The sequence below is a fragment of the Amphiprion ocellaris genome, chromosome 11 (genome assembly GCF_022539595.1).
Source record: "Amphiprion ocellaris isolate individual 3 ecotype Okinawa chromosome 11, ASM2253959v1, whole genome shotgun sequence".
Classification (NCBI taxonomy): Eukaryota; Metazoa; Chordata; class Actinopteri; family Pomacentridae; genus Amphiprion; species Amphiprion ocellaris.
The window spans coordinates 36,579,482-36,600,557 of NC_072776.1; the positions used below are offsets into that span (position 1 = coordinate 36,579,482).

Genomic DNA, 21,076 nt, shown 5'->3' on the forward strand with positions numbered 1-21,076 from the left:
AGGGAGGGATGTCAGGAATGACCTGCTTCATCTGCTGCCTCCGCAACCATGGATACACAGAAGAGGATGGATGGATGGATGGATGGATGGATGGATAGATGGATGGATGGATGGATGGGCAATGTTGCCAAGCAAAATGCTAAGGCAGTGTTATATTTGTAGAAACAAGCAGCTGATGAAACACCAATAAGGTTCATGTCTACAGAGAACTCTGGGAAGGACTGAAGAAAGCTTTCTGTAATTATACCACAAGATTTCTACAGAAAACACTCAACCTAAGAGAAGTGAAGATGTGCTCAGTGCAGAGGCCACACTAAACACTGACTTCACACTGTAGAACACGTTTTGTTCTCAATTCCTTTGTGTTTTTCAGACTGTACATATTTGCGACACGTATCTTACTGACTGACAAATAAATATGTATGCTCATTACAACCTTTCTAAAACAGCAAACCTCATGGTGGCCTTTGACTTTAATATACTGGAGCAGAAAAACCTCTGCAGGACCTGATCCTGAGAAGATTTAGTGGTGTATAATGTTATCTCTATTCTCGGGCAGATTGCTTGGTACAAAGACGGCCAGCGCATCAGGGCTGGAGGCCGTTACCAGATGGAGGTTCTTCAGGACGGACGAGCCAGCCTCCGTCTGCCCGTGGTGCAGCCAGAGGACGAAGGCGTGTACACCGCCTTCGCCACCAACATGAAGGGAAACGCAGTCAGTTCTGGGAAACTCTATGTGGAGCCGTCCGGAGCTGTAACCCCCCAGAGATACACCCCACAGCCGGCAATGCAGAGGATCAGGTAGGAGTTCGCACCGACAGCAGCCAGGACAGAAACAATCAGAGACACGAGTAGACATTAGAGCAGTTACTGTTCATACTTTTCCCACAATCATGGATTAGTGAAAGGGTTGATGAACCCACAGAGACCTGTCACTGGACAGCTCACACATCTGGACTGTTGTGGTTCACCCTCACCATGCTTCTAGTTTGTTTTGGTGAGAGTGAAAAAATCTCCAAAATCAAACAGCGTTAGGGACTAACTGGTTCACAGAACATTTTCCAGAAACACAGCTTTCTTAATTTAACTGTTAAATAGAACACAGTTTTCTAAGTGAAAACAGAGTTTAATTTGAGCTGCTACCAGACGATCTAATGCTTTATTACCTCCACCTTTATACTGATGATGCTGCCTCCTCTTCAGGTCCACATCTCCTCGTTCTCTGAGCCGCTCACCCGGACGTTCTCCCAGCAGATCTCCCGGACGTTCTCCTGCCCGTCGGCTAGATGAGACGGACGAGGCTCAGCTGGAAAGACTCTACAAACCCATGTTTGTCATGAAACCTTCTTCAATAAAATGCACTGAAGGACAAACTGCCAGGTTTGACCTGAAGGTCGTTGGCAGACCGATGCCCGACACCTACTGGTTCCACAACGGTAAGAGAAACGACGCATTGTAGAAATCTGAATTTTTAGTGACTTTTCCACTTTTCAATCACTTTATCATCCTTTTTACTAGGACAACAAGTGGTCAATGACTACACCCACAAGATAGTGATTAAAGAGGACGGTATTCAGTCCCTGATCATTGTCCCAGCTCTGCCACAGGACTCTGGAGAATGGACCGTCGTGGCTCAGAACCGAGCCGGACGGACATCTGTTTCTGTAACTCTTAATGTAGACGGTCAGTTGGGTGTCATTTATTAGACTCGATCAGATCAGCTGCACAAAGAAGTGTCACATTATTTAATGCTCTATTGTTGTGTTTTTTGGTATCCACAGCTCGAGAAAGCCTGGCACGTCCTCAATTTGTTGACAAGCTGAAGAACATTACTGTAAAACAGGGAACTCTGGTTGAACTGGCTGTCAAAGCCATTGGAAACCCACTGCCTGATATTGTCTGGCTGAAAAACAGTGACATTATCAGTCCACACAAACACCCACATATCAAGTAGGTACCTTTTAGTTCAGCTATTTAAGACTGTAGAGTAGTGGCGTAAATGCCTGATTGATATATTTGGCTGTTTACTTATTTCAGGATTGATGGCACAAAAGGAGAAGCCAAATTCCAGATTCCCTCAGCAGCTGGCTCGGACAGCGCCTGGTACACCGCTACAGCCATCAACAAGGCCGGCAGAGACACCACCCGCTGCAGAGTCAACGTGGAGGTAGACTTCACTGCCCCGCAAACTGAGAGGAAACTCATTATCCCCAAAGGAACCTACAAAGCTAAAGAGATCGCAGCTCCTGAGCTGGAGCCTCTTCATCTGCGATATGGTCAGGAGCAGTGGGAGGAGGGCGACCTCTACGACAAAGAGAAGCAACAGAAACCACAGTTCAAGAAAAAGCTGACCTCCGTCCGCATGAAGCACTTCGGTCCGGCTCATTTCGAGTGCAGACTGACTCCTATTGGTGACCCCACCATGGTGGTGGAGTGGCTGCATGACGGCAAACCTCTGGCCGCCGCCAACAGGCTGCGCATGGTCAATGAATTTGGCTACTGCAGTCTGGACTATGAAGTCGCTTACGCCAGAGACAGCGGCGTCATCACCTGCAGAGCTACCAACAAGTATGGAGTCGACCAGACCTCAGCCACCCTGATAGTCAAGGATGAGAAGGGACTTGTTGAGGAAACTCAGCTCCCTGAAGGCAGGAAGGGAACATACAGGATGGACGAGATAGAGCGCATCGCTCACGAAGGTGGACCTGCAGGAGTCAGCGGTGATGAGGAGTCTGAAAAAACAAAACCTGAAATTGTCCTTCTCCCTGAACCAGCCAGAGTGCTGGAAGGTGACATTGCACGATTCCGCTGCAGAGTGACCGGATATCCAGCACCGAAGGTCAACTGGTACCTGAATGGACAACTGATCCGCAAAAGCAAGAGATACAGACTTAGATATGATGGTATTTACTATCTGGAGATTGTTGACATCAAGTCTTATGATGCAGGAGAGGTCAGGATTGTTGCAGACAATCCTCTTGGCACAACCGAGCACACAGTGAAGCTAGAGATCCAACAGAAGGAAGATTTCAGGTCCGTCCTGCGTCGTGCTCCAGAATCAAAGGCTGCAGAGGCTGCACATGAGCCTGGCAGAATGGGATTCGATGTTGTAAAGGTTGACCGACCTGGTGAGGCCTTACAGGACAGGGAGGTTGTTAAGCTGCGTAAGACTCAGAGAATTGTTCATGAGAAAACCTCAGAAGAGTCAGAAGAACTGAAGAGCAAGTTCAAACGCAGAACAGAGGAGGGCTTCTACGAGTCCATCTCTGCTGTGGAATTCAAATCTCGCAAGAGGGATGACTCCTATGAAGATTTGCTGAAGAAGACTAAGGAGGAGCTGCTTCATCACTTGAAAGAGAAAGAAGAGGCTGAGAGGAAGAGGTTGGAGGAAGAGGGCAAACTCACCATCCCCACCATCAAACCGGAGAGAGTCCAGCTCTCCCCCAGCATGGAAGCACCCAAGATCCTGGAACGCATCGCAAGCAAAACCGCGACTCCAATGGATGAGGTTAGTTTCAGAGTCAGAGTTGTAGGCAGACCAGACCCGGAGTGCCAATGGTTCAAGAACGGTGTTCAGCTGGAGAAGTCCGACCGTGTTTACTGGTACTGGCCTGAGGACCATGTATGTGAACTGGTGATCAGAGACGTCACTGCCGAGGACTCGGCTAGCATCATGGTTAAAGCCATGAATGTTGCAGGGGAGGCTTCGAGTCACGCTTTCCTGCTGGTGCAAGGTATCACCACTTTCTACAAAATCTGTCTATGACATACTCTGTGTTTTTGTCCTGGTGTGTTTCCAAATCTCACTTCATATTTTCTCTTTGCAGCCAGGGCAGCTGTGAACTTCACCCAAAACTTGGAGGATGCCAGTGCCAATGAGAAGGACACCATGGTGACCTTTGAATGTGAAACCAACGAACCTTTCATCAAAGTCAAATGGTTCAAGAACAACATGGAGATCTTCTCCGGAGACAAATATAGGATGCACTCCGACAGAAAGGTCCACTTCCTGTCTGTGCTGATGATTGAAATGAGGGACGATGCAGAATATTCCTGCGTGGTTGTAGAGGATGACAACGTCAGGACTAGCGCGAGGCTCCATGTAGAAGGTAATCACCCAGAGCTCTCCCATCAACTCTTTTGGTCTGATTTGGGTGGACTGGGACATAATAGTTCCTAATGTTGCTCTGTATCTAGGTGCTGCCCTGGAGCTCATTAAATACTTGGAGAACATCGAGGTACCAGAGACCTATGCTGGAGAGTTTGAGGTTGAGTTGTCTCGTGAAGATGCTGAGGGTAGCTGGTTCTTTGGAGATGAGGAGCTCTCTCCCAGCAACAAATATGTCATGTCCTCCCGCCGAGGAAGACACTCCCTGTCCGTCAAGGATGTGAGGAAGGAGGACCAGGGGAAATATACCTTTGTATGTGGAGATCTGAGGACCAGTGCCTCACTGAAGATGAAACGTAAGCTTAAAATGGGGCTATCCAACATTTTCCCCACTGTATGTAAAGAATTTGAGTATTGTTTTAGCAGTGCACTCAGCCTCAAGAGGTGTCTTCTATAGAGATGTATTTGTAATTTGTGCCTACGTTAATTCCTTGAAACTTCACATGAATGACAGCAGACGCTGATGTTCTTGAGTTTCTAAACTAATAGAATGCATCTATGAGTTTAGACCCATCACCCTGGTGGCTGTAGGGGTGGACTGACATGTTGTAGGGCCAGTACCATTAATTAAGGAGATCAATAACTGATATTTGCAACTGATGTGCAGTAACACCAAAAATCTCGTTGAAATTTAGAATAACACAAACTACAACACAAAATTTAGTTGAAGGCCTTTGTTCACTTATTTTACAGAGTTGCATCTTCTTCTGCATGAATTAATCAACCTGACAAACGATCGACCCCTGAAGTTTTTTCAGCCCTTGGTTGTTATATTGTGATAAGAGCAAGGTTCTCTTTCTTCAGTGCGCCCAGTGACCCTGATGCAGCCGCTGACTGACCTCACGGTCTGCGAGGGGGACATCGCTCAGATGGAGGTCAGATTCTCCCAGGAGAACGTCGAGGGAACCTGGATGAAGAACGGCCAGGCCATCTCCGCTTCAGACCGCATTCACATTGTCATTGACAAACTGGTTCACAAGCTGCTGCTGGAAAACGTCAGCAGAGACGATGCTGCCTCCTACTCCTTCGTGGTTCCTGCCCAGGACATCTCCACCTCCGGCAAACTCAGCGTTCAGAGTAAGAAGACAAATTACTGTCAAACCCAAACCGTCACCAAACTCTTTCAAACCCTCTGATTGCCATTTTACGGTTTTCCCTTATAGCTATTGACATCATGGTTCCACTGAAGGATGTGTCCTCCGTTGAGGGCACCAAGGCTGTCCTGGAGGCCAAGATCTCCGCTCAGGACATCAGCTCCATCAAATGGTACCACAACGACAAACTAATAACACCCAGCGACCGAATCCAGACGGTGGCTAAAGGAGCAAAGCAGCGCCTGGTCTTCTCCAGGACCTTCGCCTCTGATGAAGGACACTACAAGCTGGTGGTCGGCAAGGTCGACACCACTTGCAGCCTGACTGTCGAAAGTGAGAAGGATTGTTGTTCACCATGATCCAGTTTTTAGGTTCCAGTTCCAGTTTCATGTTCTAACCATGTTGTTTTTGCAGAGGTGCATATTGTGAAGCACATGGAGGACAAAGTGTGCTCAGAGTCCCAGAACGTGACCTTTAACGTTGAAGTTTCTCACCCCGGAATCGACCCAGTCTGGACATTTAGGAACCAGCAGCTCAAACCTGGACCCAAATACAAGATGGAGTCCAAGGGAAAGACTCACTCTCTGACTGTTATCGATGCCATGAAGGATGAAGAGGGCGAGTACATGTTCCATGCTGGAGAAAAGACATCCAGCGCCAAGCTTTCTGTCTCTGGTACGATTTGTGTTTTTCCCATGAATTAATTTCCACAATCCCCGATGCGTGATGACTGTGTAACATTTCCATGTGTTTGTAGAGTTTGTTCAAATGTCTAAAAAGGCTTAAATTCAAAGCGTTTTTCAGCCTGAGGTAAAGACATGTTGGGATTCTGTTTCTGGTCTGCAGGTGGCGCCATCACACGGCCACTGCAGGACGTGACTGTGGCCGAGTCTCAGACCGCCGAGTTCGAGTGTGAAGTCGCCAACGCCAATGCTGAGGGCAAGTGGCTGAAGGAGGGGCAGCCGGTGGACTTCAGCGAGAACGTGGTGAGCGAAGTGAACGGTGCCATCAGGCGCCTCGTTTTCGTCATCACCAGACCTCAGGATGTCGGAGAGTACACCTACCAGGTGGCCAACTCCAAAACCATCGCCAACCTCCGGGTGGAGGGTGAGTTCCTGCATCTTAGTATTCTAGTATCAGGAGGTCTGTGGTGGTGCTTCATGTGATCCCCACAGGACAGAACTCAGAACATACAGATAAATACTTAAATACCCAACCAGTTACCCTACTGACGTGAAGCCCTCCTAATCTGGTAGTTTGACCTGATTCAGACCAGCTGGACGGCTGAGACAACGTTAGACTCAACCAAGGACACATGCATGTAAAATACACATGAACATGATTATAACAAATAAAAATAACCAAATAATTAATGGAACAAAACACCTGGTGTAAATAGTCTCCATCATACCATCAGGTCAGTTTTGGACAGTAGCACTGGAAGACAGGTTCTTTATGATTGAGTTCACAATACAACAAAGCAAACTGAACCTCCTGTTTTCCAGCAAAACGAAGTAGTCTCAGCTTCAGGTCACTTCTGTTTACTGACAACATCCTCAATTAATAAAGCTTCAGTTAAAGGGGAGAACAGCAGAGAAGGTCTTTGGTCTTCAGGCTTTCTCTGATTTACAGTCGCTCGGTAATGAAGCAGCTGTTGAGTCTCTAAAGGTTTATCTGCGTTGTTGAAGTTGTGTTTCCGTCTCCAGCGGTGAAGATCAAGAAGACTCTGAGGAACCAGACGGTGACAGAGACCCAGGAGGCGGTGTTCTCACTGGAGCTCACCCACCCCGACGTCAGAGGATCCCAGTGGATCAGAAACGGCGTGGAGCTGCAGAACAGTGACAAGTATGAAATTACCTCCGACGGCATGGTCCAGATGCTGAGGGTGAAGAACTGCAACACGCAGGACGAGACCGTTTATTCCTTCAAGCTGGGAAAATTGTCGGCCAATGCCAGACTCAACGTGGAGAGTAAGTATCGGAGATAAACAGCTGAATGCTCTCCACAGAATCACAGTTTCATTACTTTCAATCTGATGCTTTTTCTGCAGCGATCAAGATTGTGAAGAAGATAAAGGATGTGACATCACTGCTGGATGGCACCGCCTCCTTCGAGATGAGCCTATCACACGACAACATCCCCGTCAGGTGGATGTTTAAAGGCGCAGAGCTGAAGTCCAGTGACAAGTGCAAGATTCTGTCAGAGAGGAAAGCCCACAAACTCATCCTGCAGAACGTCGACAGCAGTAATGCAGGAGAGTACAGCGCCGTGGTGGGACACCTGCAGTGCAGCGCCGTGCTGACGGTGGAAGGTAGGGTCCCTGAATGCACCATCTCCTCATAACCAATCAACACAGAATGTTAGTGATTTTCTAAAACTGAAGTGTCTGTTCACTACACATAAATCACATGAAAGAAATTCAGATAGTTTCATGAAATTTTGTAATTTATTTGTAATGTTAAGATTTTATGGCACTTTGTGTTTTTACTAAATAAAGAGGAATACCTTAAAATAAAAACAACCTTTTGTAATTTGTAATTTCAAGATTTTCTTAAATGTGTGACTTGAATTGTTCCCATAGTTTTATTAGGAGTGAGTTTAAGTTTTGGATTTTGTAACGTCTAGATTTTTCTCCTTTCATTAACAGTTGAAAATCTTGTGTATTTTTGTTGGCGTTTTTGTTGAAAATTGTTTTTTCCACCATAGTTTTGAGATTTTATGGAAGGTGCCAGGATAAAAACATTTGGACAAAATTTGTTATTTGTAAGTTTACTTTTTAAAGCTAAAAATATGTTATTTAAAGCTATTCTACTCTCATTTGTTATGAAAAATGTTCCAGTTTAGATTTGTATATTTTTCAGCATAATAAAAAAAAAATCCATTCGAACGTGTATTGGAAATGTCCATGTTTAAAAAAAAAAAAAAAAGTTTACAAAAAACGATTTTGTATATATTTTTTTTTATTAAGGTTGTTTCTTGGCCTTTTAGCCTTTATTATGGACTGTGGAGAAACAGGAAACGTAACTTGTGTGTAAATAACGTCGTTAAATTCATTCTTCTGATATTATGTTGAGCTGTTTGACTTGTGGTTGCAGCTCTGCGAGTCACCAGACCTCTGAAGAGCGTGGAGGTTCCAGAGACTCAGGTGGCCACGCTGGAGTGTGAAGTGTCTCACTTCAACGTGCCGTCCACCTGGCTGAAGAATGGCGTGGAGATCGAGATGAGTGAGAAGTTCAGGATCGTGGTTCAGGGAAAACTGCACCAGCTGAAGATCATGAACACCAGCAGGGATGACTCTGCAGAGTACACCTTCGTCTGCGGGAACGACCGAGTGTCTGCGACCGTCACCGTCAGCCGTAAGACACTATCACACCTGAAACACACCTGAAACCTCACTTAATACCTCACCTGAAACACACCTGAAACCCACTTTTCTCCTGTATTCCACCTGTAGGATTTAATCCCTGATGTAAAACCAACCAGACAGAACATTAAACACACAGCTGCCTTTTCTTGTTGGAACTGTTTGTATAATTAATTATGATAAGGTCAATAAATTTTAGATTTTCTGGTTTTCAAACTTGATGAACAGATTTGATATCTGGATTAACCCTTTAGGCGCAGTTTTTTTCAATAAAACATTCAGTTTTCATATCACTTTTTCAAAAGGTTGTAACTTGAAAATAATTAGAGATAAAGGCGTACTGTAAATGAGTAAAATCATCAGTATGATCCAAAGTTTGTTTTGGGAGTAAATTCACTCATCTAATTTGCATATTATGATGTCACCAAGCGGCGGACATAGGGATTACATGACTTTTACAGATGTTTATCAATCAAGATGGCATTGCTTGGCTCAGAATTTGTCAGATTCCTGTCTCCACGATACCCAACAGGCTCATCTAAATGTCTGATCCACTTGTGATACTGTTCCTCATCTCTCAAGCAAACCCAGCCATCATGATCGTCATTTACGGCGGTGCCGTGAACGCCACTGCGGCCTCCACCGCTACTATCAGTGCATTTTCTCCCGCGTCTGCCGCTATTTCCGTGGTTTTTTGCATCCCCGCTACCCACCTCACCATTAGCGGTGTTTTGACCACCCCTGCTACACCTACCACGTCCCCTCCTGCCACCTCGGACACGGTGAAGCAAAGCATCGGCTCCAGTATGTGCTGCTTGTGGACTGTCATGGCGCACGGACTCGCTGCGTCACTTTCTGTCTCACTGGACGATTGAACATCTTCATCAGAGGGTGAATATTCCTCTTCAGAATCTGAGTCAGCCATTACTTGACGAAGTACTTTGTCAATGGTGAACAGACCTCTCGGCATGGTGAGTTTTCTCGCGCTGTCGTTCACTCTGCTGCGCTCTGACTGCGACCCTCGTCTCCTCGACCGGGACGCGGTTTTCAAACTCTATAAACTCCAAAACTTTGAATGAAAACACGCCCACAAATGATGCTCAGACTGAAGTCCCAGATGTCTGCCATCTCCTGATGTAAAGTAGTAACTACATGAGGCACCATATTTGCAGCTATACCTTGTTATGTTCAGCAATGTTGCTTGTCGCAATATTGCGACTTTAGTGCTTAAAGGGTTAAATCATCTAATATTCCATTATTCTTTCAGGACTTTATGTTGGAGTTTGTTTCTGTTCTTTATTAATCCTGAATCCGTCCTCTGCAGCCGTCCTCATCACCTCCATGCTGAAGGACCTTAATGCTCAGGAGAGGGACACCATCACCTTCGAAGTCACCGTCAACTATGAGGGAATCACCTACAAGTGGCTGAAGAACGGCGTAGAGGTTAAATCTTCGGACCGCTGTCAGGTCCGCAGTCGGCAGCTCACGCACTCACTCACCATCCGAAACGTGCACTTTGGAGACGGAGGAGAGTACCAGTTCGTGGCCGGGTCCGCCGCCAGCGCCGCCAACCTGTTCGTCGAAGGTAACGTGGACGAAAGGAGATAAGAATGAAGTATGTCTAGAAAAAGTAATAGTGGTATTGCAGTTCCTGGTTGTTCCACCAGGGGGAGCCTCTTCCAATTTAATCCTGTAGAGACAAGAGGAGGCGTCACTCAGACTACAGTTCATGTTGAAGCAGAGAGCATTGTGGGAGTTTAGCAGCAATGTTCACGATGACAAAGACTAATGAGGAGGTAAATAACCTCCAACCAGAGCCCATGTGTTTCATTTATCTGTGGAACCTTTTTGGTTTTCAGCTCGTTTGATTGAATTCACCAAGAAGATCAAGGACATAAAGATCACTGAGAAGAAGAAGGCGATCTTTGAGTGTGAGGTTTCTGAGCCCAACATCCAGGTGATGTGGATGAAGGACGGCCAGGAGCTGGACGTGTCTGAAGAAAGGTCTGTTAGCGTCAGTCTGAGGATACCTTCCACTAACCTCCACAATCAGAGGCTAAACAAGACCCGTGTTTACAGATACGTGGTGACAGCAGAGAAGTACGTCCACCGCCTGATGATCCAGACTGTTCGCATGTCGGATGCTGGAGAGTATTCAGTGGTGGCCGGGTCCAGCGTCTCTAAAGCCCAGCTGATTGTGGAGGGTCGAGACATCCGAATCTCTGAACCTGCCGAGCGGGAAATCACGGTGAGGTGGAGTTAAAGCTGAGTTTGGAACATGAAACCTGTAGAACAGGTGAAATAGCAGTAAAATCTATCTGGTACCCTCCTAATGGTTGTTGAAATCTCAATCCTCCTCATAGGTTCTGGAGAAACACAGAGCGACCTTCGAGTTCGAGGTGAACGAGGATGATGTTGAAGGTCGCTGGATGAGAAACGGAGTGGAGATCCAGCTGTCACTGGAGGAGAGGTTCAGCTACGTCACCATCAGGAAGCTGCACCGCCTCACCATTTCCGAGACCTACAGGAGCGACGCCGGCGAGTACACCTTCATTGCTGGCAAGAACAGGAGCACCATGAAGCTCCGAGTCAACAGTGAGTCCAGCAGGCAAACGATCATTTTGTTATCTTCTTTCTTTCGTCAATGGTCCTTTGATTTATTAAAATACTCAAAAAAATGAGTTTAGGATTCTGTCAACTGAATAGTTTATTGCAGAACTACAGGAACTGGAAATATTACGGTTCACTATATGTTAAAAGTTCAGAAACAGAATTACCTTTTACCTGTTTCCACTTCTCTGCCAAACCAAACCCTTTGTGCTCGTCCAGTCCCGGAGCCTCCTCAGATCCTTCGCCACATGGAGCCCCAGTCGGTGGAGGCGGGAAAACCGGCTCGGTTCTCGGTGCAGGTGAGTGGCGTTCCTCAGCCACAGGTCTTCTGGTACAAGAACTCCAAGGCTCTGTCTCCGGGCTTCAAGTGCAAGTTTCTGCACGATGGCAACGAGCACACGCTGCTGCTGATCGAGGTCTTCCCCGAAGACGCCGCCGTCTACAACTGCGAAGCCAAGAACGACTACGGCGCCGACACGAGCACCGCCGCCCTCAACGTAGAAGGTAAGACATCACACAGAGCCAGTGCCGTGGGCTGGAGGACCTGGTCTAACTCTGGTTCTGTGTTGCAGTGTCCGAGGTGGTTTCTCCAGACTCGGCCGCTCCCGTCGCTCCTCCCGTTGTCATCTCGCCCATCACCAGCACCTCGGCCCACGAGGGGGAACCGGCCCGGTTCCAGTGCAGAGTCCGTGGAGACGGTAGGAGAAGTCCAGGCTGAGTGCGATTCATGTTCTATAATGAATGAAGGTCCTTCAGACCTGCAGCAGTTTGAATAAACCTCCTGCTCCCCTCAGAACCAGTCCAGGAACTGTTCAACCACCTACCTAAAGTTATTTTATTAGATCCAGGTTTGAAGTTTAAAACAATGTTGTTGAGTTGTGTTGACGTAACTGTGCTGCATCAACTCAACATGGGGTCAGGTTTAAACTCAGTGTCTTCAAATACACAGCTAATCAGATGAAAGTTAATCAGACAAGCTTTGTTGGTGAATAAATTAATTTCTTAAAAGCTACTACACCTTTTCAAATACACGAAAGAGCCAAAAACAACTGAAAAAAGTCGAATTGGAGCAACTTAATTTTAAAAGTGTTCGTCAACTGAAAAACTGTTTACAATTATGGTAATTAAGGTTGTGACACTTAAAAAAATACAAATAACATAAAAAAAAACTATCTGGAACAACTTCTGAGTTACCACCCCTAAAACACTTTCAGCTGCCCTGTGTTTATCAATAATGAGACACAAAGTCTCCTAAGGGATGTTAGTGATCATTGGATAATCAGTTACTGTAGTACCTGGTTGTTCCACCAGATGGAGCCTCTTCCTGTTTAAGCCTGAAGAGACCAGAGGAGGCGTCACTCAGACTACTGTTAAAGCAGAGAGCATTGTGGGAGTTTAGCAGCAATGGGCACCATGAGAAAGACTTCTGAGGAGGTTAAAGACCTGAAATGTTCCACCTTTTAAATGTAGGAGTTTCAGGAGAAACCAGCCGGACCTCTCTGGAAGACAATTCAAGAAACGAAAAGAAGAGAAGTTTGGTTGGTTCCTACTGAAGCTCCTACGATCACCAGGACCTGGATGAGTTTAGCTATCAACAAGCAGCATGACAAAGACTTCTGAGGAGATTCTTGACCTTCAACCAGAACTAATGCAGTGAAGATGAGTCAAAATCCTCGAGGACTGTGGTCCAGTGTCCCCAATTAAAAATATCAGTACAGTAAATACTGTCCATTGTGCTTGATTCAGGTAACGAGTTATAGATTATTGATTGACAATGCTGCTGTCATTAAAACAATATTAAAGTATTTCCATGCTGGGGCGACCCATGAACAGGTTTATAGTCCCAATGCAGCCATGGGTTGGAATCCTTGACCGTTTACTACAGGTCCTTCCAACACTCTTCTCCTTCCTGTCTTACTGTCTACTATCCTGTCGAATAAAAAGCAAGGCCAAAAAAAGTATTTCCTTGCTGATCTTGATTCAGGGCAAACCCAGTTTGTGTTTGTTAGCAGTCATTATTGATGATGGTTTACAGCTGGATTGACGGTTCCTCTGTCCTCTGTGCAGATGTGAAGATCAGCTGGTTCCACAAGGAGAAGGAGATCAAGCAGTCTGACTTCTTCAGGATGTCTCAGTTCGATGACAGCTGCCAGCTGGAGATCTCCAGGGTTTACCCCGAGGACGAGGGCGAGTACACCTGCATGGCCACCAACAGTGCTGGGACAGTGTCCTGCTCGGCCATGCTCAGTCTGGACGGTGAGTCAGGAACCAAACGATATGAAGGTCCACAACAGGAGCCGACAGTAGGTCCACTGTTGGTCCTTCAAGACAGAACTTATTAATTCTGAAGAACTTCTTGGTGACAGATGTTTCTCTACATCACTACAACAAATGATGATCTACTGAATTTTCCTTGATTCTCCCAACATCAAACAAAGAAAACATCTACATGAACCTTTCAGAGCTCCGAGCTAATGCGGAACAAAGTCAGCAGAGCCTAGATGATCATTTAAATGTTTTATGGGGAGAAAATGAGGGATTCTGATGAAGAAACACGTCTGATAACAAGTAGTACTGGAATATGTGGATCAAATTCTTTCTTTTGATGTTGGGAAAGTTCTGGAACATCAGGTGTGAATGTCTCAGAGTGACTCTTCATGTCTGAATAAGGATCCAGTGGAACAGTAGAACACCAGAACTGCTGTCGGCTTCCTCAGAGATCAGTGCTGGACTGTCTAACAGGTGACAAATTAAAGGAAAAAACCTGAATGCCTCTAGAATGAGCAGTTTAATGAAGAAGGATCCAAACACCATTGTGCTGGGTTTTCCTTTCATTTGTCACCCCAGTGCAGCTGTTTTATCGGACATCTGTGTCCTTGTTTTCATCTCAGTGAGCACCAGTCCAGTTTTATAAATGTATTTTTGTTCTTTCCCTATTGTAGCACTTTGAGATTCTGTATGTAAAGTGCATTATAAATTAAAGGCATTATTATTATTATTATTATTATTATTATTATTATTATTATTATTATTATTATTATTATTATTATTATTATTATTATTATTATTATTATTAGTGCCAGTGGTTTGAACCTGAACTGACTGAACGGATCGGTTCTGGTCTGGATGTTAACAACATGAAGCTCTAGATCTACAGCCATGGACAGAATGTGACCTCTGTGGGTGGTTATCTGGTAGCTATAGACAGCTACACCAGAACGTTATCAACACCTTAAAGTTGTATGAGATCAAAACAAGAAGCTGTAAAAATACGAGGATTTAACTTGACGCCTGTTTTCATGAGAAAATCTCACATTCTGAACATCAGTGAAAAAAGTCAGACCCTTGTTCAGAGATCATCCACAGAGGAGTCAGAAAAGATCATACATTTAGTTATTCTCAGCTCAGATCATCAAACGGTGCTGACTGGGATGGAAACTAAACAAAGCAATCCATGAAATGCTTCCTTTCAGGACATAAGCAGAGCGTGTACCGTCACGTCTCCACCAGCATCCCATCTCTAAAGAGGCCTGCTGCCGGTCAGAAGCCGGTGTTTCTCCATCCCGTCACTAGCTGTACGGTGCGTCACGGGGAGGTGGCCCGTTTTCATACATGTGTGTCTGGCTCGCCGAGGCCCGAGATCCGCTGGTTCCACAACCGGCAGCCGGTTCAGCCCACCAAGAACTTGGTGTTTCATTTTGATGAGGTGATGAACACCGCCACCCTCATCATCGTGGACGCTTTCTCCGAGCACGCAGGGCATTACACCTGCAGGGCGGTTAATGCCGCCGGAGATGCCGCCTGCTCGGCCACCCTCACCGTAACCACAGAAGAAGAAGAAGGTAACCACTGGGATAGCAGGTTCTGATTGAAACCACCTCCAAACATTCAGGGATGTCCCGAACTGACGTCTCACAGCCATTACAGGGAGCTCTGAAGAACTCGTAAACTCACCGATTAATCTAAAATTTCATTTGCTGCAACAATCTGGGAGTTTAGCTAGCAACAGGCACCATGACAAAGAAGTAGCAGTTAATGACCTTCAACCAGATCATCAGGTCTGGTTGAAGGTCATTAACTGCTACTTCTTTGTCATGGTGCCTGTTGCTAGCTACACTAATGGTTATTGGTTAATCAATTAACTGCTTTTAACATTGCTGGAGTTTATCTAGCAACGGGCACCATGACAAAGACTTCTGAGGAGGTAAATGACCTCCAACCATGACAAAGACTTCTGTAGCAGTTCATGACCTGCAACCAGAACTTGTTCATTTAAGATAAAGACATAAAACTGAGCTGCTTTTGCCTCCAGTATCATGTTTCTGTTGATCAAAGCAGCGATAGGAGCTAATCTGCTCTCAGGTTGTGTTTCTGATTATTCGGTTATTGATTGGAAATGCTGCAGATTAGCAATTGAGAAACGGAAACGGTTCTTGTCATCCTGCAATCCTTGGTTATTTCGGTCTGACTCCTGATTGGGACATCCCTCAGCCCTCCTCCAGACTAACATCACAAAGACCAGCCTCTTCTTTCATCAATGCACCAATTTGTTTGAATCCTGAGGTTTTCACCTTCATCAATCCCTGCAAGAACAAACCATCCTTCATTGTCTCCGTCCTCCTCTTCCTTCTCTTCCTCCCCTACTCAGGAAACTCACCTGTTTAACCTCCATCCAGCAGGAAACCCTTGTCTGTGTTGTTTTCTGTCCCCTTCTTCTTCCAGATGTGTTGTTTTCTTTGATTTCCCTCCTCAGTCAGTTTAAACTCGTTTCATCTGTTTGTGTTCCATCATTTGTCCGAGAACTGAGTAAACTGAAGCATCCTGTCAACAAACTGTGAAAAAATAACAGTTTGAGGAAAAGTCTTTAACTCTTCTGTAATCAAGGTTCTCCCAGTAGCTGCTTTAGAACTTCCAGAGATTTACCTGCTTTACTCACCAACAATGAAACTTTGACCACATGATAACGCGGGCCATGAAATGTGGTTTAAAGCTGGTGGATGTTGAGATCAGTGATAAAAGCATTAATCAGAAAGAAAATCCCTAAACCTGCATTCTGTCTGACAGCCAGCAGGGGGCGACTAAAACATCTCATCATAGAAGGAGATGATTGTTCTTGATCTCTGACTTGAAGGAACGTTTTAACAGTCAAACACTGAGACCATGAACATGGGTTTTGTAAGTCTGTTTACAGAAATCTAGTGGATAAAGCAGAAGGTGGTTTTAAGATGTGCATCGTGTATAATTTTACAAATTAAGTCTGAAAATACGTCATCAGAAAGATGAACATCGACTTTCTCAGATCAGGCTCCCAGATTTAAGATAAAACAATGAACAGATAGACTGACAGATTTTTTCTTCTGTTTTCACCTCTGTTTCGATTTTTCTGGAAGAATGAGGTGAAATATTCTGGGATAACGTTGGTGATTTATATTTAACCACCACAGGAAGCTCTCTGAGTAGCTTCAGACTAAAACAGATGACCAGCGATTAGACTGCTGAAGGTGATTGAATGAAGAACAACACAACGCTGCTAGCCAACGCTAACGGCTATGTTAGAATGTAAACAGTAGACCTGATGTTTTATGTTGTTTAAAATCCCCTGGCTCTCATTGGTGGATGGAGTCGACTCAGTTCTAACTCTGTCTGCAGAAGAAGACCATGAGAAGCAACACCAAGCTCCACAGAAAGCAAACCATGGAGTTAGAGCTACTTTACAACTTAATGATGCTTTAAGTTTCCTCAGTTCTTAGATCAACTTTGATGGGACATAAAACCACAGGCAATGCTTTTATTGAGGTCACTGTCAGAGAAAGTTCTGTGGAAATTAAATGCTAAATCGTCTTCTTTCCTTCACAGTGACTCATGTGAGAGAGCAAATCGAAGCCCGGATTGAGCAGGAAGTCAAAGGTAAGACACCTGAACATCTCCTATCAGAATCACCAGATGACTTTTGTCGCTCATGAGAAGCAGGTGGAGTGGAAAAGGGACAGTTTGACCAGATTTCTGTTTTCCTTGATTGATTCTTCACTTTGAAAGTAGTCTGTCAGCAGGTGACTGATCCAAGCTTTGAATTAGACAACCTGTAGAGAAGCAGAGGAACTTGTGATGTGTGGGTGCATGAGTGTTTGGATTATTGTTGTCTTGCCTCCACAGACTGCTTTTAGAGTCAGTAAATGTGTTGAACTGTCCCTTTAAATGACCTTTGCCTTTCCACAGCTGCATGTCATCTTCATATGTCTTGACAGATTCCTACTGTTTGTATTATTCTACCTGCTCTTAAACTGATCTTATTCTTTGGTTTCCCCCAGGAGAGCTTTCATAGAACTTGCTTGTACCAGTTTTTGACACTTGCGGTTTGCATCCAACAGTTCATTTTGTTGTGGCATGAAGGTTCCTCTCATGTTTTCCCTGAAAAGGCGCAGGATATGTATCTTTTAAAGCTTCCAGATTTGAAATGACCTTTAAAAGATATGGAGGTTTACTGCATCTGGAACTAGGGTTGTCAAGGTTAACCGGTTTTACAATAACCACGATTATAAATAGATATTCGTCACTTTTTTCACAACCACGATTATCCGTAGAAAAGCCTCGCGAGAGGTGCAATGCAAGAAGCGTGAGCTGCGCTGAGTGGAGAGAGAGTGGCTCCTTGGCCTGTGCGCGCGCGCTCCTGTCTAATCGGCATCACTGAATTCACTCACCGCTAAATTGAGGATGGCTGACGGGGGTGCTCCTCCGGACTTGCATCCTCCCAAAAAGCGACTCAAATCAGCAGTATGGGATCACTTTGGGTATCCAAAAGATGCTAAAGGTGAGGTTTTCGTGGATGGGCACCCCACGTGCAAAGCCTGTGGGCCAATGACATAGGCCTAATGCACGTGTGTAGGCAACACTACAGCAGTGATCCCCAACCACCGGTCTGCGGCCCGTACCGGGTCGCACTGAAAGAAAAAATAATTTCTGGGTTTCCGGCCCGCCGAAGTGTCCCTAATATTGTGGCGGCTGTGCGCAATGAGGTTGCCAAGATGGGACTGTCCGCCGCACACGCGGTAACTGTCGGTTCCGAAGTCAGCGGTCCGGCGGCCGGGCCGCCCCGAGGACCCCCCGCGCCCCGAGTTTCCTCCCGGAGCCAAAACAACCGGCGGGTCGGGAGCTCCGGTTACCTCCTGCGCTCCCGTTCCCCGCCCGTCGCAGCCGGGCTGCTTTCCTGCGTCCGCAGGCGAGGGGAAGGCGGCGGGCCGCGGCGGGTGGGGAATGGGAGCGCAGGAGGGAGCCGGAGCTCCCGACCCGCCGGTTGTTTTGGCTCCGGAAGCCCGTGCCCTCCTCCGAAGATGCTGTCGGCCCGGTCCCCTCAGCAGGGAGTGTGGTCCGGGAAGCCCCGCTGCCCGCTGACAGTGGTAGTGGAGGAGACAGTAACCTCCAGGACAGGGAGGCTGTCTGTCTGCCTGGACCTCCTGTCAGACTCTAGAGTTTTCCCTGAGAAATGATCCGGGTGTTTTGATTAATTGTTGTAAAATTAGTGGTGAATTGTTTATATAAACGTTTTAGTAAAAATAAATAAGACGCCCATTTATCCTTTTGTCTGTAGTTATATTGTCTAAAATTGTGGAGGATATTTAAAGCTTAAAATGAAGTGTTTTTAGAATCTTTAAATGTATTCTTTTTATGTCTTTTTGTTTTGTTTGATTTACAAAGTAAACACTATGTTATCAACCATACATTAAATTGCAACATTCCATAATACATAAAAGTCTCAAAGAGGCACTTCACTAGAACTTACTAGAATTTACTCACTAACTTTTGTTTTAATGATGGCAGCTAAAGAAGCCTTTAAGTTCCTCAAGTTAATGACTGTTTTGTAATGCATTTTGCACTTTTATTTACTACAAAGACGTGTTGGAACAATTTATTTTATTTTATAAGAACAGTAAATGTTTAAAAGTTTAAGTATTATTAAAGAGTTTATTTAAATACAAACACTGGGTTTTTTTCTTTCATAATGTCGATAATCGTGAATAATCGTAAAATCGCAATATTTCCTTCCACAATAATCGTGGCTCAAAAAATTGAAATCGTGACAACCCTATCTGGAACTGATACCTTCCTCCTGCAAAGATATTTCTTAGCCTGGCTTGCAGATAGTGGGATGTGACTCCTGTGGTTTGCTTTCAAAATAACACCAGTAAAACTATATTAGTTCGAATAAACGCCTTCTCACCCAATTTTCCAGCTTCATTTGTTTGGAATATAAGATCTGCTTGGGAGAGCTTTGCTTCTCATTGGAACCATTGCATCATTGATTTCCTCATAAGTTTAAGGATTAGAAAGGGCGTTTATTCTCCTGTCTGCAAGTCAGGTAAGGAATATTCTAGCATAAAGCCAGAGCAATTGTCAAAAAGTAAAACCAGCGAATGTTAGCTGCCCATCTTGGAAATATGCTTCTTTAATAACAATAAAATAATTTATGTTTTGAAGAAATTTCCACAGACGAAGGATCAAAACTTCCTGCAGGTTTCTAATATAAAGAATCAAGTCTTGCGTTTATTCGAACAAATATGGTGAGTGAAATATTTTCTTCTGGCATTGTGACTCCCAGCATGCATTTAATATTTCCATTAATGATTCATTCAAATCCTTTTTCTCCTGTTTTATCCCTGGAGGCTGTATTGGTCTGACGATTGTCTGTTTCTGCTTGCAGAGCTCTTTTATCGGGAAGACAAAGAAGGAACATCGCATGGCGGCACAGAACTCACCGGCACTCAGCAGCTGAGAGGAGCTTTCTCCGACACCGAGGACTTCATCGATCACGGCCTGGTGTCGGCTAATCGCTGCTCCAGCAGAACCTCGTCTATCAGCTCCTGGACTGAAAACATCAAGCCATCTTTCACTAACAAACTCAAGTTCCAGTCAGTCCTAGAGGGGGAACCAGTAGAGTTAAAATGTAAACTAGTAGCTTGTCCCACTCCAACTATTCTTTGGTTTCACAATAACAGAAGTATTCCTAAAGAGCGTAGGCGTAGGATCTATACTGACTCTAGAATGCACATTCACACCACCAGTCTGCTGATCGACAGCATCAAAGATAAGGACTCGGGCAGTTATAAGGTTATGGCAATAAACTCCGAGGGTTCAGCCGAGTCCACAGCATCACTTTTGGTGTCACTGAGGGAAGAACAGTCCGTGAACTATCTGGGCTTCGTTAGACGCTCGGTCAAGGCCCATGAAAGTGTAGACAGCATGGCGGAGCAGAGGAAAGAGAGGAAGTTTAGGGTCGACCTCCGGTGTGTCGGTTCTCCATTTGACAAGATGTCCAAAGTTCATCAGGGAAGATCTCGGTCTAAAAATGCTCTAGTGCGCACCGTGTACTTCAAGTCCGGTTCCCATTCGAAAGAGAAAGAGTCAGAGAAGGAATCTAAACGTTTGGAGACGGCCTCTGAGCGTGCTCCGTCGCCTCCCCCCATGTTCGACAGATCTGAGCGCTTTAACGACAGATTCAGTGATATTTACTGCGACCGGCGGACAGGCGGCAGGTTCAGCGATAAGTTCAGCGACAGGTGCAGTGACAGGTACAGCGACAGGATCAGCGACACCGAGAGCCTCCACAACGAGGTGAGAACTAAACTCACTACGCTGCAAAAAGCCGTCAAACACAGGAAGAGGCTTTCTATCTCGACCATGTCCTCCTCTGAGTTTGACGTAGAATCGGTCGCCAGCGAGTCGAGCTATGCGGATTACGTCGACAGGCTCAGAGTGAAGCCGGCCTCTCTGCCCGACATCCAGCATTTCAATAGACCCTTTGATTTGGGGGAGACTCCCAGAGATTTTCAGGGTAAAACCTCGAGC

The 21,076-nt window shown here is 45.5% G+C and overlaps 2 protein-coding genes across 3 annotated transcripts in view; both read left to right on the top strand.

Moving 5' to 3' along the window:
- Positions 1–21,076, top strand: part of ttn.2 (titin, tandem duplicate 2) — a 257,670-nt gene that overhangs the window by 24,365 nt on the left and 212,229 nt on the right. For both annotated transcript variants that reach the window (XM_055015033.1, XM_055015034.1), the window contains exons 19-40: positions 560–801; positions 1,204–1,436; positions 1,519–1,683; positions 1,782–1,950; positions 2,038–3,734; positions 3,828–4,109; positions 4,198–4,464; positions 4,973–5,245; positions 5,332–5,595; positions 5,677–5,937; positions 6,109–6,369; positions 6,969–7,232; positions 7,313–7,573; positions 8,358–8,618; positions 9,951–10,211; positions 10,486–10,630; positions 10,706–10,874; positions 10,990–11,221; positions 11,456–11,740; positions 11,809–11,934; positions 13,304–13,492; positions 17,093–17,143. In XM_055015033.1, the coding sequence (XP_054871008.1) occupies positions 560–801; positions 1,204–1,436; positions 1,519–1,683; positions 1,782–1,950; positions 2,038–3,734; positions 3,828–4,109; positions 4,198–4,464; positions 4,973–5,245; positions 5,332–5,595; positions 5,677–5,937; positions 6,109–6,369; positions 6,969–7,232; positions 7,313–7,573; positions 8,358–8,618; positions 9,951–10,211; positions 10,486–10,630; positions 10,706–10,874; positions 10,990–11,221; positions 11,456–11,740; positions 11,809–11,934; positions 13,304–13,492; positions 17,093–17,143 (6,358 nt within the window). The remainder of the gene's footprint in view (positions 1–559; positions 802–1,203; positions 1,437–1,518; positions 1,684–1,781; positions 1,951–2,037; positions 3,735–3,827; positions 4,110–4,197; positions 4,465–4,972; positions 5,246–5,331; positions 5,596–5,676; positions 5,938–6,108; positions 6,370–6,968; positions 7,233–7,312; positions 7,574–8,357; positions 8,619–9,950; positions 10,212–10,485; positions 10,631–10,705; positions 10,875–10,989; positions 11,222–11,455; positions 11,741–11,808; positions 11,935–13,303; positions 13,493–17,092; positions 17,144–21,076) is intronic.
- LOC118471518 (telokin) lies at positions 13,501–15,270 on the top strand. Its single transcript, XM_035956538.2, has one exon. The coding sequence runs from the start codon at positions 14,691–14,693 to the stop codon at positions 15,102–15,104; it is 414 nt and encodes a 137-aa protein (XP_035812431.1). The 5' UTR covers positions 13,501–14,690; the 3' UTR covers positions 15,105–15,270.